This window comes from Penicillium verhagenii, assembly GCF_028828195.1.
Source record: "Penicillium verhagenii strain IBT 33310 chromosome Unknown utg000012l_segment0_segment0, whole genome shotgun sequence".
In the NCBI taxonomy this organism is placed as follows: domain Eukaryota; kingdom Fungi; phylum Ascomycota; class Eurotiomycetes; order Eurotiales; family Aspergillaceae; genus Penicillium; species Penicillium verhagenii.
In genome coordinates, this window is record NW_026643176.1 from 447,014 (window position 1) to 463,925 (window position 16,912).

General features: G+C 47.5%; 6 protein-coding genes across 6 annotated transcripts; 3 read left to right on the forward strand and 3 right to left on the reverse strand.

Moving 5' to 3' along the window:
- Positions 1-1,306: 1,306 nt before the first annotated feature.
- N7466_010831 (putative pyridine nucleotide-disulfide oxidoreductase) lies at positions 1,307-2,947 on the forward strand (the record flags this gene model as incomplete). The annotated part of the gene is made up of 1 exon (XM_057170220.1): positions 1,307-2,947. The coding sequence occupies one exon, from the start codon at positions 1,307-1,309 to the stop codon at positions 2,945-2,947; it is 1,641 nt and encodes a 546-aa protein (XP_057015952.1).
- A 142-nt stretch (positions 2,948-3,089) lies between these two features.
- On the reverse strand, positions 3,090-5,034 carry N7466_010832 (uncharacterized protein; the record flags this gene model as incomplete). Its single annotated transcript, XM_057170221.1, has 7 exons — positions 3,090-3,287; positions 3,349-3,756; positions 3,823-4,192; positions 4,273-4,431; positions 4,489-4,613; positions 4,707-4,800; positions 4,886-5,034. 7 exons carry the CDS (start codon positions 5,032-5,034, stop codon positions 3,090-3,092), a joined length of 1,503 nt encoding a protein of 500 aa, XP_057015953.1.
- A 1,069-nt stretch (positions 5,035-6,103) lies between these two features.
- On the forward strand, positions 6,104-7,496 carry N7466_010833 (M20 family metallopeptidase; the record flags this gene model as incomplete). Its single annotated transcript, XM_057170222.1, has 3 exons — positions 6,104-6,205; positions 6,294-7,063; positions 7,133-7,496. The coding sequence occupies 3 exons, from the start codon at positions 6,104-6,106 to the stop codon at positions 7,494-7,496; spliced, it is 1,236 nt and encodes a 411-aa protein (XP_057015954.1).
- Positions 7,497-7,916: 420 nt separating this feature from the next.
- Positions 7,917-8,135, forward strand: N7466_010834 (uncharacterized protein; the record flags this gene model as incomplete). Its single annotated transcript, XM_057170223.1, has 1 exon — positions 7,917-8,135. The coding sequence occupies one exon, from the start codon at positions 7,917-7,919 to the stop codon at positions 8,133-8,135; it is 219 nt and encodes a 72-aa protein (XP_057015955.1).
- A 1,029-nt stretch (positions 8,136-9,164) lies between these two features.
- On the reverse strand, positions 9,165-12,374 carry N7466_010835 (ankyrin repeat protein; the record flags this gene model as incomplete). The annotated part of the gene is made up of 1 exon (XM_057170224.1): positions 9,165-12,374. The coding sequence occupies one exon, from the start codon at positions 12,372-12,374 to the stop codon at positions 9,165-9,167; it is 3,210 nt and encodes a 1,069-aa protein (XP_057015956.1).
- A 967-nt stretch (positions 12,375-13,341) lies between these two features.
- On the reverse strand, positions 13,342-16,113 carry N7466_010836 (uncharacterized protein; the record flags this gene model as incomplete). Its single annotated transcript, XM_057170225.1, has 1 exon — positions 13,342-16,113. One exon carries the CDS (start codon positions 16,111-16,113, stop codon positions 13,342-13,344), a length of 2,772 nt encoding a protein of 923 aa, XP_057015957.1.
- Between the last annotated feature and the right edge of the window lie 799 nt (positions 16,114-16,912).

Below are 16,912 nucleotides of genomic sequence, written 5' to 3' on the forward strand. Positions count from 1 at the left end.
ACGCCACCTCCTACTTGATTGGTTTACAGGGTTTATCGAGATAATTTCCCCAACAACAGGGACTAGAACCTGCAGTAGCATGTGGCACATTCTTGATTAACATACTAGTATATGATTGTCGCGATGATATGAGATACTACTAGTACTGATTTCGATTGCAATGTTCTAGAAGACATTCAGAACACGATATAGACTTATCAGTATCTTATCAAGCCCTTATCGGGCTTCTCCATGGTTCAAAAGTTCAGGTGGAGATAAAATCTCTTATCTTTGCTCGGATAAGGTTAGAACTTAGGAACGCTTACCCGTCTGGGGTCTTGCTCTTTTGCCTCGATCACTTCTTTGCCCCCTTGCCACCGCACAGGGCCAGCTGACAGCTGAACCAACACCAAAATACCCGAGGCCAGTTGTAACCCTCTGTCCAACGATATTTTGCTTCGCTTGGAAGGCGCTCGATCCTTGTATTAAACTCTTGGCTTACCGCGCCCGACTCCTCAACACATGCCTTAAAAGGGAGATCTCAGCCTCTCAGGAATCGACGTTAATTTATAACACGCATGTATATTAACGCCAATCTCTAACTTTAATGCACAAGCGGCCCAGTCTTGGTCATCTGAACCGCCAAATCTATAATTCATTCTTATCCGATAAATGAAAAGAAAACTTATCATCTAGATTGGATACAAGAGAAGCTGATCCCTATATGTTCTATTTCGGTGTTTGTGTGGCCCAGTGTGGGACAGGGGATCACGTGACCTGCGGCCAGCGGCTGCGGGCTACGGTGTAAACCTACATAGTAGGGTGATTACGATCCTTCAATTCATCTCCAAGCTTCTTATTGTCTTACTAAATCTAGCAGAGCATCCTTCTTCCACCCGTATAGCCATGATGACCATGAACTGCTTTGCCCTAATTCTTCCGATCAGGAATGGCACGTGCAGTGACTCTTCACCGATGACCCCGAATGGTTCCGGCTTTCCCCTTGCGTATGCTCGTAACAGACTCAAAACTCTGCAGTGCTCGCCTTCGCAACGAAATGGTCGCGGGCACTCACGGTGCACGAGAACCACAGGTGGATTACTGTGGATCAGATCTTCGAGATCCCGATCCGAATCTACCCTTGTCACCCGGGTGTGCCTGAAAATGAAGTCATGAATGTGTCAGCAAGCTAGAGTCTATGACAACATTGAAGCTTCGCATATAACTCAAAAACACTCATTATCCCAATGTCTTTTGTAAAGCTGATCTTACAGGTCTCAATTGACGAAACAGCTGTGGCCTCCGGAACAAACTAACGCCCGCAAATATGCCATTTCGGTTCCTGGGCGCTTTGCGCATCGAACATCGAGCCGTGTGCCCACCCTTCGCTACCTACAAGCAACGACTGATTCCTACATCGTTGTCAACACATCTTCAGTGCAGATACCATGCCACGCAAATCCAACATACAGAAGCCTTTCACAAGTCCGACGCAGACAAGAATCGTGTCATAATTCTTGGTTCGGGCTGGAGCGGCTACAATCTGTCGCGCCGACTTTCTCCGTCCTTTTCGCCAATCGTGATCTCCCCTCGTTCCTATTTTGTCTTTACGCCTCTCCTCACCGATACGGCAAGTGGATCTCTTGATTTCTCCAATATAGTCGAGCCCGTGCGTGATCCGCATGCCAAAGTCGACTATATTCAAGCCGCGGCAAGATCGATTAATCTGAAGAATAAGACCATTCTATGCGAAGCAACTGTGGTCAAGAGCGGTGTCACCGAGGCACAAGTCCCGCAGCATGGAAATCGTTCGTGGGAGCAGGGCGAGATGTTCGAGGTACCATATGACAAACTTGTTATTGCGGTAGGCGCTGTGAGCCAGACCTTTGGGACTCCTGGTGTCAAAGAAAACGCCTTCTTCTTCAAAGACATTGGTGACGCTAAGCGTGTGAAACGTCGCGTACGTGAGTGCTTTGAGTTGGCCGTCCTTCCGACCACATCCCCTGAAATGCGAAAATGGTTGCTTCATTGGGCGATTGTCGGCGCGGGTCCCACTGGCGTTGAGCTAGCGGCGTCACTGCGTGATTTTATCTACAAGGATATGATGAAACTCTATCCCGCTCTGCAAGGCATTCCTAAGATCAGTCTCTATGATGTTTCCCCCAATGTTTTGTCCTCATTTGACGAATCCCTCTCCCGGTACGCCATGGAGACTATGAAGAGTGAAGGCATTGATATCAAGACTTCTCACCATGTTGAAAGCCTTCGATGGGGAGCACCAGGCGACCACCCACCTCACGAGATGGATCCGAAGCGCTGTCTCACCCTTACAACTAAGGAAGAAGGCGAAGTTGGAGTCGGAGCTTGCGTGTGGGCAACAGGAAATAAAATGGGAGAATTCATCGACTCCCTTGACAACATCGACGAATTTCCCATCGACTCGGTTGAGACAAGTAGCTCACTTGCACCCAATGATGAGCAGCAATCTTTGTGGAAGTTCAAAAAGTTCACCAAAACAGGTGCTTTGCTTGTTGACGGACACCTTCGAGTGCAGCTACAAGACGATTCCGGCCGCATCGCAGTTCTGCAAGACGTCTTCGCGACAGGGGATAATGCTATGCTTGAGACTGGATCACCTCCCGCCACGGCACAGGCTGCATTCCAAGAAGCCAAATGGTTGGCAACAAGGATGAACAAAAATGATGTGGGCCAGACTTCAGCCTTCTCGTTCCGCAATATGGGAACCATGGCTTATCTGGGTAACCAGCGAGCACTGATGCAGATTCCTCATAATGACGAGAATGGAAATCGCAAAAACTACCTACCTGAAGGTATCACGGGTAGGATGGCTTCATTGGTTTGGAACGCAGCGTACATTACCATGACCATCAGTTGGCGCAACAAACTACGGGTTGCATTCCGATGGACTCTCAACAGAATCTTTGGGAGAGACATATCGCGTTTTTGATCGTGTAGTATTTTTTAGTATACTCCACTCTAAAAATATTAGATACCCCGTGAAATATTGAATCATGTGTTTGAATTCGAAATGAAAAACTGCATAAATTCCCAAGGTTGACCTCCAGGAATATGTAATAATTTGGAACATCTTATAACGTATAACGGAAGCCAGGTATTTGCTTGTCTGTCCGGTTGTTCTGCAATTCAACGACGTCGCCAGCACCTTCGGTGCTCTCGGCAACTTCATTCGAGTTCCGTCTTCTGTTTTCCCAGACATAGTACACAAATAGCAAGCCTAGGAAGAAGATTCCGAGAACTAATCCACACAAGGAAGCTTCAATTCCGCTCTGTTGAAAATTGCGTAAGTAAAAAGGAAGAGATTAATGATTAAATGGTTGGATAACGTACCGAGTATTTCGGACTTTGAGATGCGAAGAAGAATTGAGGTCCAACAATGTTACCTACACAGTAGGCGGCAAAGATGGCAACACTAATTGTACTTCTTTTGGTCGCTCCGGCGACATTGGAAGTAACAATACTCAAGCTCAGGGGGATGTTTACTGCAAACGCAGCAACGAAGGCTAGACCAAGCAATTTGGCCACCCTGTGAGTGTCATTGAGTGTGTAGATCAGAACGATTCCGATCACGGCAACAATCACGTTGAGCATCATAGCCATGATACGCGATGATTTGATGTAGGTAGCGATCGCTGCGGTGGTGATCAGAAACACCAATTGGGATGCACCCATTGGCATCTGCAGCAACAGAGACTTGAAGTCGGAGTATCCAAAGCCTGCAATGATGATTGCGGAGAACTAAAAAACAAACCATGTTAGTATATTTGAGCAATATGAGCCGCGGTACATATTGTAACTGCTTACGCTAGTAAGGCCTCCATTGCAGAGGTTCACACAGAAGGTGTAGAGAACGAGCAACCAAGCCTGTGGATCCCTGACAGCCTCGCGGACTTGACTCCAGTCAAACACCTCTGTGGCCTCCGTAGAGCTTGTCTTGTCCTTCATTGTTCGCTGCACTGCAATCTTGCGTTCGGTTTGTGTCAGGAAGGATGCTGTCGCAGGAGAGTCGGGGAGGACGAAGAAGAGGAGGATGGCGTAGCCCGAGGTGATGCCACCAAGCACGAGGAACAACAGACGCCAGCTCTGCAGGCTTGAAGCGGAGTTTCCAATTCCCCATGCAATCACACCTCCGATGAGGTTGGCCATGCAGTTTCCAATGAACCATGCGCCCTGACTGAGAGTTGGGGGTTAGTTCTGCTGACTATATTCTTGTATTTCTTTGGCCCGCGATTTCTGAGTGTCACGTTGACTTACCGAGCAGGTTGCTCTTCTCTTTTGTAGAACATTCCTGTGATGAGACCAAATCCTGGTGCGACAGCAGCTTCACCAACTCCAAGGAAGAATCGCACGGTGATCAAGCCACCGTAATTCTGGCAGGCAGCATGGCACATAAGAATTCCTCCCCAGATAAAGCTAGATCAACAAATGTTAGAGAGAAAATCAAGCCGGGCTGGGGATCACGATACTTACACAGATACAGCAAGGTACTTTCCCAAAGGAAGGCGGACGATCAAATAGGAGGTAGGCCAAGCCCAAGCCAAGTAGCCAAAGTAAAAGATTGCCGAGCACCATGTATATTGTTGGCCAACAAGGCCCTAGAGATGAATGTCAACACATGCATGTGGACGGTGAAAGAGTCATCAAAGCCTCAGGGGAGAGCTTAGCGTGGGTTTGAAACAAGTTCTTACCAGATCTTCTCTCAGGTTCAAGAGTGTCGCTTGGCTGAGTGCCAATTTATCCATGTACTGTAACATATAACAGATTCCCATAACAGGGATCATACTGTATAGAGATCAGGACTTGTGCTTCTCTTTTCAAATGTTCATTTTGACAATGTCAAAGTTAGTAGCAAGTTGGTTGAACTCACAATAAATCCAATTTCCGTAGTAGTCGACGCTCCTCCTCAGGGGATGCTTCATATAATTCCACAACCTCCCCGACACTGGCATCTTGTCCAATCTCATCGACATAGCTTGTCTTCTCATCGTAGCCTGAAGGCTCTTGTAATTTACTCATGGTGAAAGTATATAGTCAATCAATTGATTGTATAGAAGTTGATAGAAAAAAAAACTAACCCCAGAAAAGGATATTGAATTGGTCTATATACCCTAACTTTGAATTGACATAAACGCGTACGAGTTCTAAGGTTCGAGGCGTAAAGTATACGGAGCTCGAGATTGGCCTGTCCAATTTGAAAGATAAGATGCCATGAAGATGATCTCGCTTGCCAATTATTGCCATTTTCTGTTTTCGTGAAGACTATAGTGACATTCTCGTGGACATGTTGGAAGATAGTGAATTCGTAAGACGATAAGATAGAGATAAGTAGTCGTTCTTTTCTATGTAGAATGCTTCCAAAGGTTCCCCTATCAATGACCTGTGACTTTCCCGCGGGGAAATGACCCTTGGAAGGCGGGGAAGTCACGTAGAGGAGTGGCAATACAGTGGTCCAAGCCACTGGAGATGACCAGGTCGGCAAAGGAAGAGCCTTTGATCAATCGGTTAGAAGACGAGGAGAAGAGAGGGGGGCAAAAAGGTACGCGGTAGATGCGGAATGATATCAGGTCGGCAAATCCAGGCCTGTTGATTGGTTGATTTTAGCCTCAAGCCACGAGTTCGGCAAATTCGCAACATTGAAGTCTAAAATCCGGGTGATCGGAAGGATCGGATTGGTGGACGTTGCTTCTTGATAAGTTGTGCAACCCCATACTGGATAAGAGCGGAATTGTGGTGTATTGTGGTGAGTTGTGGTGAGTTGTGAATTGTGAGCATTAGTCTACCCAATTACACTTCACACGCTGTGGCTTGGTCCGCTTGGATACCCAAAGATTAGAAATCCATACTGTCACATCCGGTGACTATCTGACCTGTTCCAATACAATTCCCTCGAGTTCCAAAGTTATGAAGCACGGATCTCATAACTCTCGTCTTATGCAGAATGGGGAAGTTCCAAGGTTGGGGTAAAATGGGAAAACCAGAATATATAAGGGAACCATGACTTCGCCTTGATAATAGAAGCAATTTCTAAACATTTGAACTCAGATCCACTTCAAATATTCAAACAACCATCAATAGCAACGCACAAATGACCGTGGTTCCTGTCTCAGTTTCGCCCAGTGAGGCCCAAATTGCCGTCGATGAGGCATTGGAGAAAGTTGCGAAGCAGCTTCGTGATCTAAATCATTACGTAAGGATTTTGCTATTGAATATTCCCGCGATTTCCGCGTGAGCCAATGACTACAGTCAAGCTAACTCGCAATTCGATAACTTCTTAGATCTGGTCAAACCCCGAATTAGCTTATGAAGAGCACAAGGCACATGACGCAATCTGTGATTTCCTTGAGAGCCAGGGTTTTACTGTTACAAGACATGCCTTTGGTGTCGACACTTCGTTCGAATGTATCAGTGGAACAGAGGGCCGAATGATCAACTTCAATGCGGAATATGATGCGTTGCCCGACATTGGACACGCTTGTGGACACAACCTGATTGCTACTAGCAGTATTGCGGCCTTTCTGGCCCTGAGTCACCTGCAAAAGAAGTTTGGATTGGGTGGTAGAATTCAGCTTCTGGGTACGCCTGCCGAGGAGAATGGCGGCGGAAAGGCCAAGCTTCTCGACGCCGGAGCTTATAAGGGAGTCGACATCTCCTTGATGAGTCATGGTGGTCCATCAAATATGACTGGAACTCCAAGTGATGGTTGCGCCGGTGTATTGATGAACGCCCGCAAGGAGCTCCATGTCGAATACTTTGGAAAGAACGCCCACGCAGGTGGTAACCCCTGGGATGGCGTCAACGCCCTTGACGCGTTGGTTCAAGCCTATAACGGTATTTCGACTTTGCGCCAGCAGATCTTGCCCGATGAACGTATCCACGGAGCGTTCCTTGATGTCCCCAAGGTCGCTAATGTGATCCCCGCGTACACCAAGTCTTACTGGCAGATTCGCAGCCCGTCATTGAATGGATTGAACAGTCTTATTGCCCGAGTCCGGGCCTGCGTGGAGGGGGCTGCTGTGATTACGGGCTGCACAGTGAAGATTGTTGAGTGAGTGGTGACAAATGCCGAGGTTGTACTCGATATGAACTTGAAGCGCTAATGAAGATGAATCTACAGAGAGGGACTTTACACCGACGTCGTTTTGAACTCGACTTTGTGCGAGCGATTCACAGAAAATATGCGCGGCTATAAGAGAGAGATTATTCAAAAGTACGACAAGGTCTTGACCGGTAGTTCCGACGTCGGAAACGTGAGCTACGCAGTTGCCACTCTCCACAGCATGTTTAGCATTCGCGCCCCCGAAGGATGCTTCCCGCATCACCCTAGCTTCACTGCTTGTGCTGGTACGGACGAGGCTCACGAGGAGGCTCTTCTGACTGGTAAGGGTCTGGCCCTTACCGGATGGGATATGTTGACCGATGATAAACTTTTCGAATCTGCCAAGTCCCAGTGGGAAGGACAGATTCTGCCCAAGGCTTGAATGGGAGATCCCTACAAGGCTTGGGCTGATACCATGGTATTGTCATACAAGATGGGTGGCCCAATTACCACATTGCAAGGATCAAAGAGGGCTTGGTCTGACATTCAGGGCTTTCTCTGGTTTGATCCTCTTCCCTTGCTTGGTGTCAGCTGTCATCAGAATCCAATTAATAAGTAACTAAATTTAAGAATATATCTAAAACTTCATACATCTACCATATAGTTCCTCATTCTTCCGATCATTTTAAGGCTTGACATTGAAGCATACATAGCCTTTCTTTGGCTTACGGGGCTATAAAGTGACTTGTTTCCCTTGGCCATTTCTGCACGTGGCAGTACCCTTGGAACGAAGCTTGGAACTTTCCAACATTGAACTGTCCTGTTCACCCGGCCTCTAATTCCACTCTGCTGCCGGAACGAAATGTCCGTTATAAACTCACCAAGCAGCATCAAAAAAGTGGACGGATATGTGGCCCACTATAGATCCTCCATCGTCGGTATCAGTCTCTCTTTGGGCTCGGTGGCCACCATTCTCATTGCTCTGCGAATCTACACCTACTTCTTTATCGTTCGCCGGCAAGGTGGCTGGATAATTCTGCTAGCAATATTCGCTTGGGTTCGTGATACCGAGTACAACTGAAGACGGGTTCGTTCCACGATTCAAGGCTGAAAACTTCTGAGTTGAATTCTAGGTCTTAGGGGTGCCCGCCACTGTGATCGATTGCTACACGTCGTACAACCCAGATTTCTTCAACTCCCAATCCCTCCCCGGCGTTGCCGCGACATTTAGTTAGTGGTCCGTTGGATTTGCCAAGCTAGGCGTCACACTTTACATTCTCCAAATCCAAGGTCGAACCAATAAACTTGGTAAACGGATTCTACTCGCGGCGGTGGGAATGAATTTCATTTGCTGCATTTTGAACACGCCTCTTATTCTCTTGCAACTACAAACCCACCAAGTTGGCTCTCGAACTATCATGTTTGGATCTGGTGAGTCCAGGTTCTGTCATCTACAACTCGCTCTCTGAATCTTGAGGTTCTAACCATACTGATAATCAATAGCATGGAGTGCTCTCACGGACATCCTACTAGCCATATACCCATTATTCATCATTTGGAAGCTTCAGATGAGTTTACAGCCCAAAATCTTACTCTCATGCTTGATGGGCCTCGGCATTGTCGGAGCAGCGTGTGGTATAACTAAGGCTGTAGTAATCGGTACTAGAAGACATACCTGTAAGGATACCCCCAATTATTCTTGTCCCACTCGAAGCAATCTTCGCAGACTCGTTCTTTAGGCTAACTCTGAGCATTAAAAATTTTCCAGATGATGTTGCACCCTTGGTCATTCTTACGATAATTGAGCTAGAACTAGTTCAAATTACTTCGGCGGCGGCTCCACTTTGGCCTCTCATGAAGCATATCAGTTCAAAAAAGACCTCCAAAGACGTCGAACGTGTTAGTTCGTTGATCAAATTGAAAGATATAGGGACTAGGCAAGATGAAAGCCAAGAGGTCTTAGTGGCACCTGGACGAATCTTGTTAACCAACCATCTAAGCGTGCAACGTGAAAGGGTTTAAAGAGAATCAAGTAATATTATTTTAATCGACAACTCTATGAACTCGAGGGATCACAAAGTTTATTACTATCAATTTTGTAGACATAAAGCTATCTTCCAGACCTATAATCCATGCTGCGTCGTATACTATTGCCAAATCCATTCGCATACGGGCCTTCCGGTCTTCTAGAGGCTTGAGTCGAAACAGGTAACAAGCTAGGTCCATAACCCAAATCAAGACTCCTGCTGGATCGGGCCATACTGAACCTCTTTTCAATCTCCAATGACGGCATATTATCAACACACTCATTCGAGGTTGTATCTCGGTGAGAAAAGGACAGCCAGCGTCGGCCACGGAAGAAATCGGAAATGTCATCCACGGATAGTGCAACGAGAATAAGAGGAATCGAAATAGCAAAGCCAACTCCAAAGGTATACTTGGCCACGTATGCGAGATCCAACCCATCGAATTCTTGCAAATTAATCGTGAAAATGGAAGAAATGAAACTTAATGGCAGAAAGACAATAGTCACAATGGTAAAGACCATAATTGTCTTGCTTTGACGACTCGTCCCAGCTGCTTGGTCTCGAGCGAAACGAGCTTCGAAGGCGTTGGCATGTTTCTGTTTGAGATCAAGTAAATCGGTAATAGAGTGGTAGATGCGTTCAGCTTGTTTATCCATGCGGTCGATATCTTTCAAATGCATGTCTATCATGCGCTGCTGATCCTTGAATCTTTTTTTAACTTCCAATTGCGATTTATTCTGTCCTTGATAGGTGTCGCAGATCACTTCTTGAAAGTCAGCAAGGACATTCTTCTGTTGCTCAAGCACAGTTCGAATCATGTTAAGCTCGTCCTTGATGTCTTTTATTTCGGCTAGAAGATCGGTTTCCTCTCCAATGTCAAGAAGATCATCGACGAAAAGCGGTGAACCATCACCATCAGAATAATCATTATCATTATTAGGATTCACTTCCTCGGGGACGTCATGGGCAGTCTTGCCGCGGGTAGATTGGTTCATTCTTCTATGGCTCTTTATCCAGCTGGATGCCTGAGCAGAGGCATGATTGAAACGGTTGAACAATAGCGTCTCCCGATCAGTGGCTATACCAATGGAAGACTCAAACATGTCCATGAATTGATACTGATCGTCACCCATTCGATGTCTGTCAAAAACACCGGAGCATCGATTGGTGATGAGAGTTGCCAGATCGTAGACCGATTTTACAGGCTCGCGAGTCTTAGAATTTATATCCTCAATGATGCCCTCGAGGACGTTCAGTGGGTCATTCTTTGGTTGGTCCCATCTTTGTGGGAAACTGGTCACAAGGAGATTTCCCGTTACCCACATCCATAATTGATCGACCATGAATATCTTCGGGTCGTTTGCTGTTCTTTCGCACCCAGGGCCCTTGGTTTGGTATCGATACACGACCTGATCCTGGTCCCGACCCTGTGTGTCAATATTGGGATAAAAGAATTGATCCAATGTGCGGCGCATATGAAGTGAAGTGTTAGAAGACAAGAGATGCGCATCAAGTAGCATTTCGTCTCGTGTGCGAGTTCTCTTGAGATTTTGACCATCAAAACTCAGTGTTTCAGTCCGTCTTATCGCTTCCTCCATCTTGGTTCTTCGTTCCGTGGATTCGAAGTGCAGGTATGGCATAAAAACACTGATGTTATATGTAGAGACTAGGACATTGGGATCCTTGCATAAATTCCATGGAGACTTTTCTTTTGGTTCGGCTTTGGGGGTCCCAGGATTGCTCCCTGGTTTGCCACGCTTTTGATTTTGCTTGTTCTTCGAGGCACCTTGATTTCCTCCGTCGGTCGAACCTCCCCGGTCTGCTTTTCCGCTCAGTCCTTTCGGTTCCTCTGGCTTTTTCTCTTCTCGATATCTCAAGATAGGAGTAGCCTGACACAAAGGCCTCATATATCGAGAATGGGTCTTTTGACCTCTGTGAGACCATGTAAAAGATTTCTCAATACTTTTGAATCCCTCAACATCGTGAGCTCCTCCTTCAATAAAGAATTTAGTCAACAGCGCTTCGATCCAGCTTAGTTCATTCACAGGCAGATGGATCCACCTAAATGCTGAAACTGGAGAGACTGTCATAGCTGGCTTGCGCGGATTCACAGTGTCTCGGCCATAAAGTAAGTTGAAAACCGACATCCTTGTAATTCGGTTATTGTTATGGTAGTCGCCAAAATCGACAATTGTGCTGTCAAAGGCAGCAGCGGCTTGCTTGGCGTCTTCGGAGAGCACCTCAACATTGTTGACCGGATTCAACATTAGAACGATGTCCTTTCTCTTGAACTGTGCTGCGCGTAGAAATGGAGTGCTTCCAAAGTTATCCCTGATTTGTCTTTTGACCTCTGGTCTTTCCAATAACAGTTCTACAACTTTTGTGTGGCCTCCCTGAGCGGCGTGATGCAAAGGCGTGGTTCCATTCAAGAGCTGGTTATTGACAAGCGCGCCGGCTTGCAGCAAGATTGCCACGATATCTTCGTGTCCACTGTCAGAAGAATAGTGAAGAGGTGTCCAGCCACCATCACTAGGCCGATTAACGTCAGCCCCATGACTCAGGAGCAATTTGACCATATCTGCGCGGTTGTGTGCAGTGGCAACGTGCAAGGCAGTTTTCCCTCGCAACTCAGTACTATCAATCTCCGCCTTTGGGCCCCCATCTGGCCTACTAAGCAGTAGCTCCGCGAAACGGACATTACCGCTCATACTTGACCAGTGTAGCGGGGTCCGACCCAGCTCATCCTGGCCTTCGACACCATCGATCTTGATGTTCGTCCTCAGTAAAAGCTTCACAACATCGTCGCCCCATCCCCAAGTACAGGTTTTATCAGCGGCAAGATTGTGTAGCACATTCCTTTTTCTCAGGTCGCGGGCGTTGACATTGCCGCGAACGATCAGAAGCTGTAGGATGTCCACATGGTTCTTCCACGCTGCCATCATGAGCGCGGTGCGCCCTTCTTTATCCGCGCTATCGGGCGATGCGCCAGCGTCTAGGAGCAATTTCACAATTTGAAAATGATCTCTTTCCACGGCGCGAAGAAGGGGAGAGAGTCTGTTGCCCTCCACTTCGATTTTGGCGCCGATCTTCAGGAGGTACTCTGTTGTCGCGATGCTATTGCGCTCAGCGCTGCGCATGAGCGCAATACGGAGGAAATTGTCGGAGAATTGGCCATAGTCGTGCGCTAGGCTGATGATCTTGTGCAGAGCATCAACGTCGTCATTCTCAACGGAGCGCAGCAGTCGTGGTTCGAGACGCTCGTGGCCTTCACTAGTCATGCTGGAGCGTGACATGGCGCTCAGCTGGAAGGGTATAAAAGGATTAATGGTGTTTTTTTCCGGCTTTTCTTCTTTGCCCAACTGGTCCAGCAATTGATTAGGACATTATTGGCGCTGTGAAGGCTGTTCTTTTCACCGTGTTTCTCGCCACGAGCAGTGGGGGAAATGAAAATATTAAGGTTCTCATTAGTGTCAAGAATATTATTATGTAAGGGCAGGGATCAACGGTCTAAGCCATTTCCATCTCCCTGCAAGTTATAATAAGCGTAGCCTCGGCCTTCGTATTCCAGGTTGCCTTGTTTTTGTGGGGCGGAAAACTTCCACTTCAAATGTAGAGTGTTAGATTCAGGGTCCTATTGGGGTCCAAACATGTCAGAATGAAGGGAGATCAATCAGAAAAACAAAGTAGATAAGATGGAATGCTCTTCAATGTTAACAGTTGAATATCATATATTACTTTATTTTATAGTTTGATGCTCAGGTTCCATGGTAGATACCCGAGTCCTCTTAACTAGAAGGTCACATGGAGAATTTATACGTGCAGATATTAAAATCTCTATTTTTTCCAAGTAGTCTCCGCTCAAAATACAATAAGGACAAATTATGGGAAGTAGAGGGGGATCCAAGAAGAAGAAAAGAAAAGGGCTCGAAACCACGGGGGATATGCTATGCCTTCTTCCATGCCTCTTCAATACATTTAAATGGTTTGCTTTTCCTCGTTGCCCTGTGTATCACGCCGTGCCGACCCCGTGGTTCATGTCACCAATATGCGCCTATCCACAAACATCCAAAGGGTGGTGAAAAAAAAAATGAAATAAAACAAAAGGGCCAAATATAGCCGAAGGGAGTGGTTGTGTGATAACACCACAATGCTGCTAGAGGCGAATGAACAATCCGGTAAATTAGAAAAAGAAAAAAGGAAAAGAAAAGAAAAGAAAAAAACCGGGCAGAGAGGCAAAGAAGGTTAAGAGGAAGAAAGTGTTTAATGCTTCTTGCCCTTCTTAGGAACCTCCTTTAAGATGTCATCGAAACTCATGTTGGGATTGAACCGACTGATGGGACGGGCAGGAGGTTCAAGTGGGGCAATGCCAGCGGGCAATGGCAAAGCCTCCAATCCAGGATAAATTGAGTGACGGTGCTGCTCAGACCGTGCTGCAGCCGCGGGAGAGCGTTGACGAGGAATAGCAGGCGGAGGTGGTGTCAGGCCACCGTGAGGCATGTTCAACATGTGATGCGGTTGTTGTTCGGAAGAAGAGCCGGCCGATGACTGCTGAGCTGGGTAGGGTGAGGAGATTGAAGATTCATCCTCTTCCCAATCCTCATTGGACGGAGGCTCAATCAATTGACCAGCCTCGGCCCATTGTTCAGCAAGCTGCCAACAATGACTCCGACGGTAGACACCTTCGACACCATTGATGACCACATCAGAAGGTAAACTAACAACACCTGCACCACCAGCAACACCAAACCAACTGCGAGCAGTCTTTGTATCGTTTTGGATCCAAGGGGCTCCACCGCGAGGGGCAATGGAGAGGAAGTACTCAACACCCTCGGTGAATCGGACCTCGGGAACGTCCACAACCAACATGGGAAGGGACTGAATGACGGCGTAGAGGAAAATCCATTGACCACAGCGGAGATCGGTGATATCCTCGAGGGTCTTGCCAGCAGCAGAGCGTCGCTCAAATTGCATGAAGCTTTCGATAAAGGTAGTGGGCCGCATGCTCTCCCGAGTGTAAGAGTCCATCAACACAGCATTGATGTCGGAGTTCTTGAGCTTCTTGCTTCGCAACTTGGTGGCCTTCTTCGGTTCCAGAGGCTTGCGATGCAGTACTTGCAACGATGGGATCTGAGGAACGTCGAACGGAATGGGAGGAAGAACAGGAGGAGTACTGCGATCATATTCGCTAAGAATGTGGCGAAGAGCACGGAGGGTGACATCCTTCAGATCAGTAGAAGAGTTGTCACCACCAGAGCCAGAGGCATCAATGGTGCGGGTGGTGAGGGAAGTACGATCAACCAACAGATCGTAGAGGTCGGTGAAATCGTGGTACAAGTCCAAGAGGAGCTGACGATTCAATCCACTCTCCTCGAACTCGTTCTTCTTTGATCGGGCCTTGGGCGGCCAGCTGCCATACTTCTGTCGGTAAAACTGCATGGTAAAGCGGCGGAATTCAAAGAATCCAGCCTTCCAGTTCTTGAAGCGGAGGATTTTGCTTTCCATCGAGGTGGCCGAGTTCGCGCTACCAGAGAAAACGGATGGGAAGTCGAAATCCTCCAATTTGGAGTAAAGACCACGCAGACGAGTGTCAAGGTCAATGAATCCACGCTCGAGGCGCTTCTGGGTGATGGGATGAATGAAGGTATACTTTGGGCTTCGGAGTTGCTTGATTTCATCAAGCTTTCCGACACCGTGCACGAATCCTTCCAAGTAGAGAGGGAAGTACCGCAGGCGTTCACCAAGGACAATGGCCTCGATAGTCTTTTCCCGACTCTTACGCACATCAGCCAAGCGTAGTTCATCGCAGTAATTGCTGAAGCTGGAGGTGGCTGTTTCACCAAAGTTAGAGCCGTCCAAGTTGGTGAATTCAAATCGGGCCAACAGAACCGCGACATCCATGAAGATACTGAACAGGGATGAAGACTTGGGGCTAGAGATAAGCGATTGGCCCAGAAGGAAAGCGAAAAGGTTGCGGAATAGGAGCAGATTGTCGGCATCCTCTTGTGTCAGGCGACATTGCGGGTTCGAAACGTCACTGTTGAGAGGAATTGGCAGGTATAGATGCAGTTCCGGAGCTTCATCGATTCCATCATCAAAGGCCATGCGTTGGCTGCCTTGGCTATCGTTGTCATTGTCTGCAGACCGGTCCAGCGGGGTCAAAGGAGGCGAGACGAGGGAGAGGGTGCGGGCGGGCTGCTCCAGACCGGTGGCTTTGGCGTCGGTGCCACGGGCAAGGTAGGTAAGGGAGGGAGATTCGGCGAAGATGGTAGAGTCGACCTTGAAGGATGCCGAACGGCCGGTGGTTTGAGGGAACAAGTAGACATAAGTATCACCTTGTTCATTCCATAGCTCGGGGATCTGGTTCGGAAGAAACTTGTTAGTAAGATACACATTTTGGGGGTTTGATTCCCAGCAGGTCAAAAAGTAGATAAAAATCAAATAATCCCGACGTACCTGTTCTCCTCGTAGCAAGGGTCCTAGATCGTAGAGGACTTTCTGGTCCAACCCAGCAATCCAAGCACTCGGGGCGGTGGCCGCAGGGGGCCGCTTATCCACGGAACTGGCGCGCGACCGAGCACCCATACCCGGCATCCAACTTCTACGCTTCGATGGCGTGCTGGGACGGGAATCTGGTGTAGAACCCGGGATGGCCAACCCTGCCATACTGGAAGGTCTGCTCATGTCGCGACCCCTGCTCTGAGGTCGGCCGGTTGTTGGGGAGCTCGGGGCACTATTGGCCAAGTCGGTGTTTACCGCGAGCAAGGATGGTGGGGGTTGCAAGCTCTCCAGGTCGAAGTCCAAAGGCGCCGAATTGGGGACGGTTCGGGGCTCTGTGGAGGAGAAGACGGCATTTGGTGTCGAGACATGACGAGTTGGTCGGGAGCTGCTTCTTTGGCGAGATTTTGAGTCGGAAGGCTTGAAGCCAGGTGAACTGCCCGGTGATGCAGCGGTCGCATTTTGATCCTTGTGACTGCTACCCAGCGAGAAAAGAGACGAGATGCGCTTCGCCGACTTAACGGGAGCTGACAACATCTTTGTCACAGGGTATAAATTGAGGAATTGGTGTGGGGATAAGGAGGTCGAAGGTTTTAGAGGCGACCAAGGCGCAGGGCAAAGAAAAAACCAGGTGAGATCAAGCCCGCATAGGAAAGCAGGAATGAGTTGTAGTAGAGGGGGGAGACCAGGGGAGTTTTGGGGAATGGATCGGCAGGAGGGATTGCACAAGAATGGCAGGGAGAAACGGTACGAGTGGGAATGAAGCCGCAGTACCGTGACTTTTTTTTTTTCTCTCTCAAAATATCAGTATTAAGTGAGACAACTGAAAGCCGTTGAGACCAAGTGTATAAGTCAAAAGAAAGAGAGAATTAAGGAAAAGAGAAAAGATAAAAAAAAAAAAGATAAAGCGGATCAGGGGGGTTCGTTTCAGGAGATTGGAAGTTGTATATAGAGTTGGGGATAATTTTTTTTTTTTTAACTTACACATGAAGCCTTACGCAAAAGCCCCCAAAACCCATAAAAGAATTTAAAAAAAGCAGGTAAAAAACGGTAATGAGCTTCGATCTGGTTCCTTTCCATGCCAATAATAGCTCGATAATGGGTCCCTTGGCCGTGCATGTCGTGGTGGATCCCCCGGAAAACCTGTTAATACGCGGTATTCAATATTGGATATGAAATTAAATAAACATTTATTCAAATGTTTTTGATGTTTAGATGCATTGAACATTTGACCCTACTTGAGCTAACTAGTAGCCAGTATATTCAAAATTATGTGAAGTTGTACTGGGGCCAACATTTGAAAGGTTAGGCTGACTTCTATGAATAGTATGCGCTT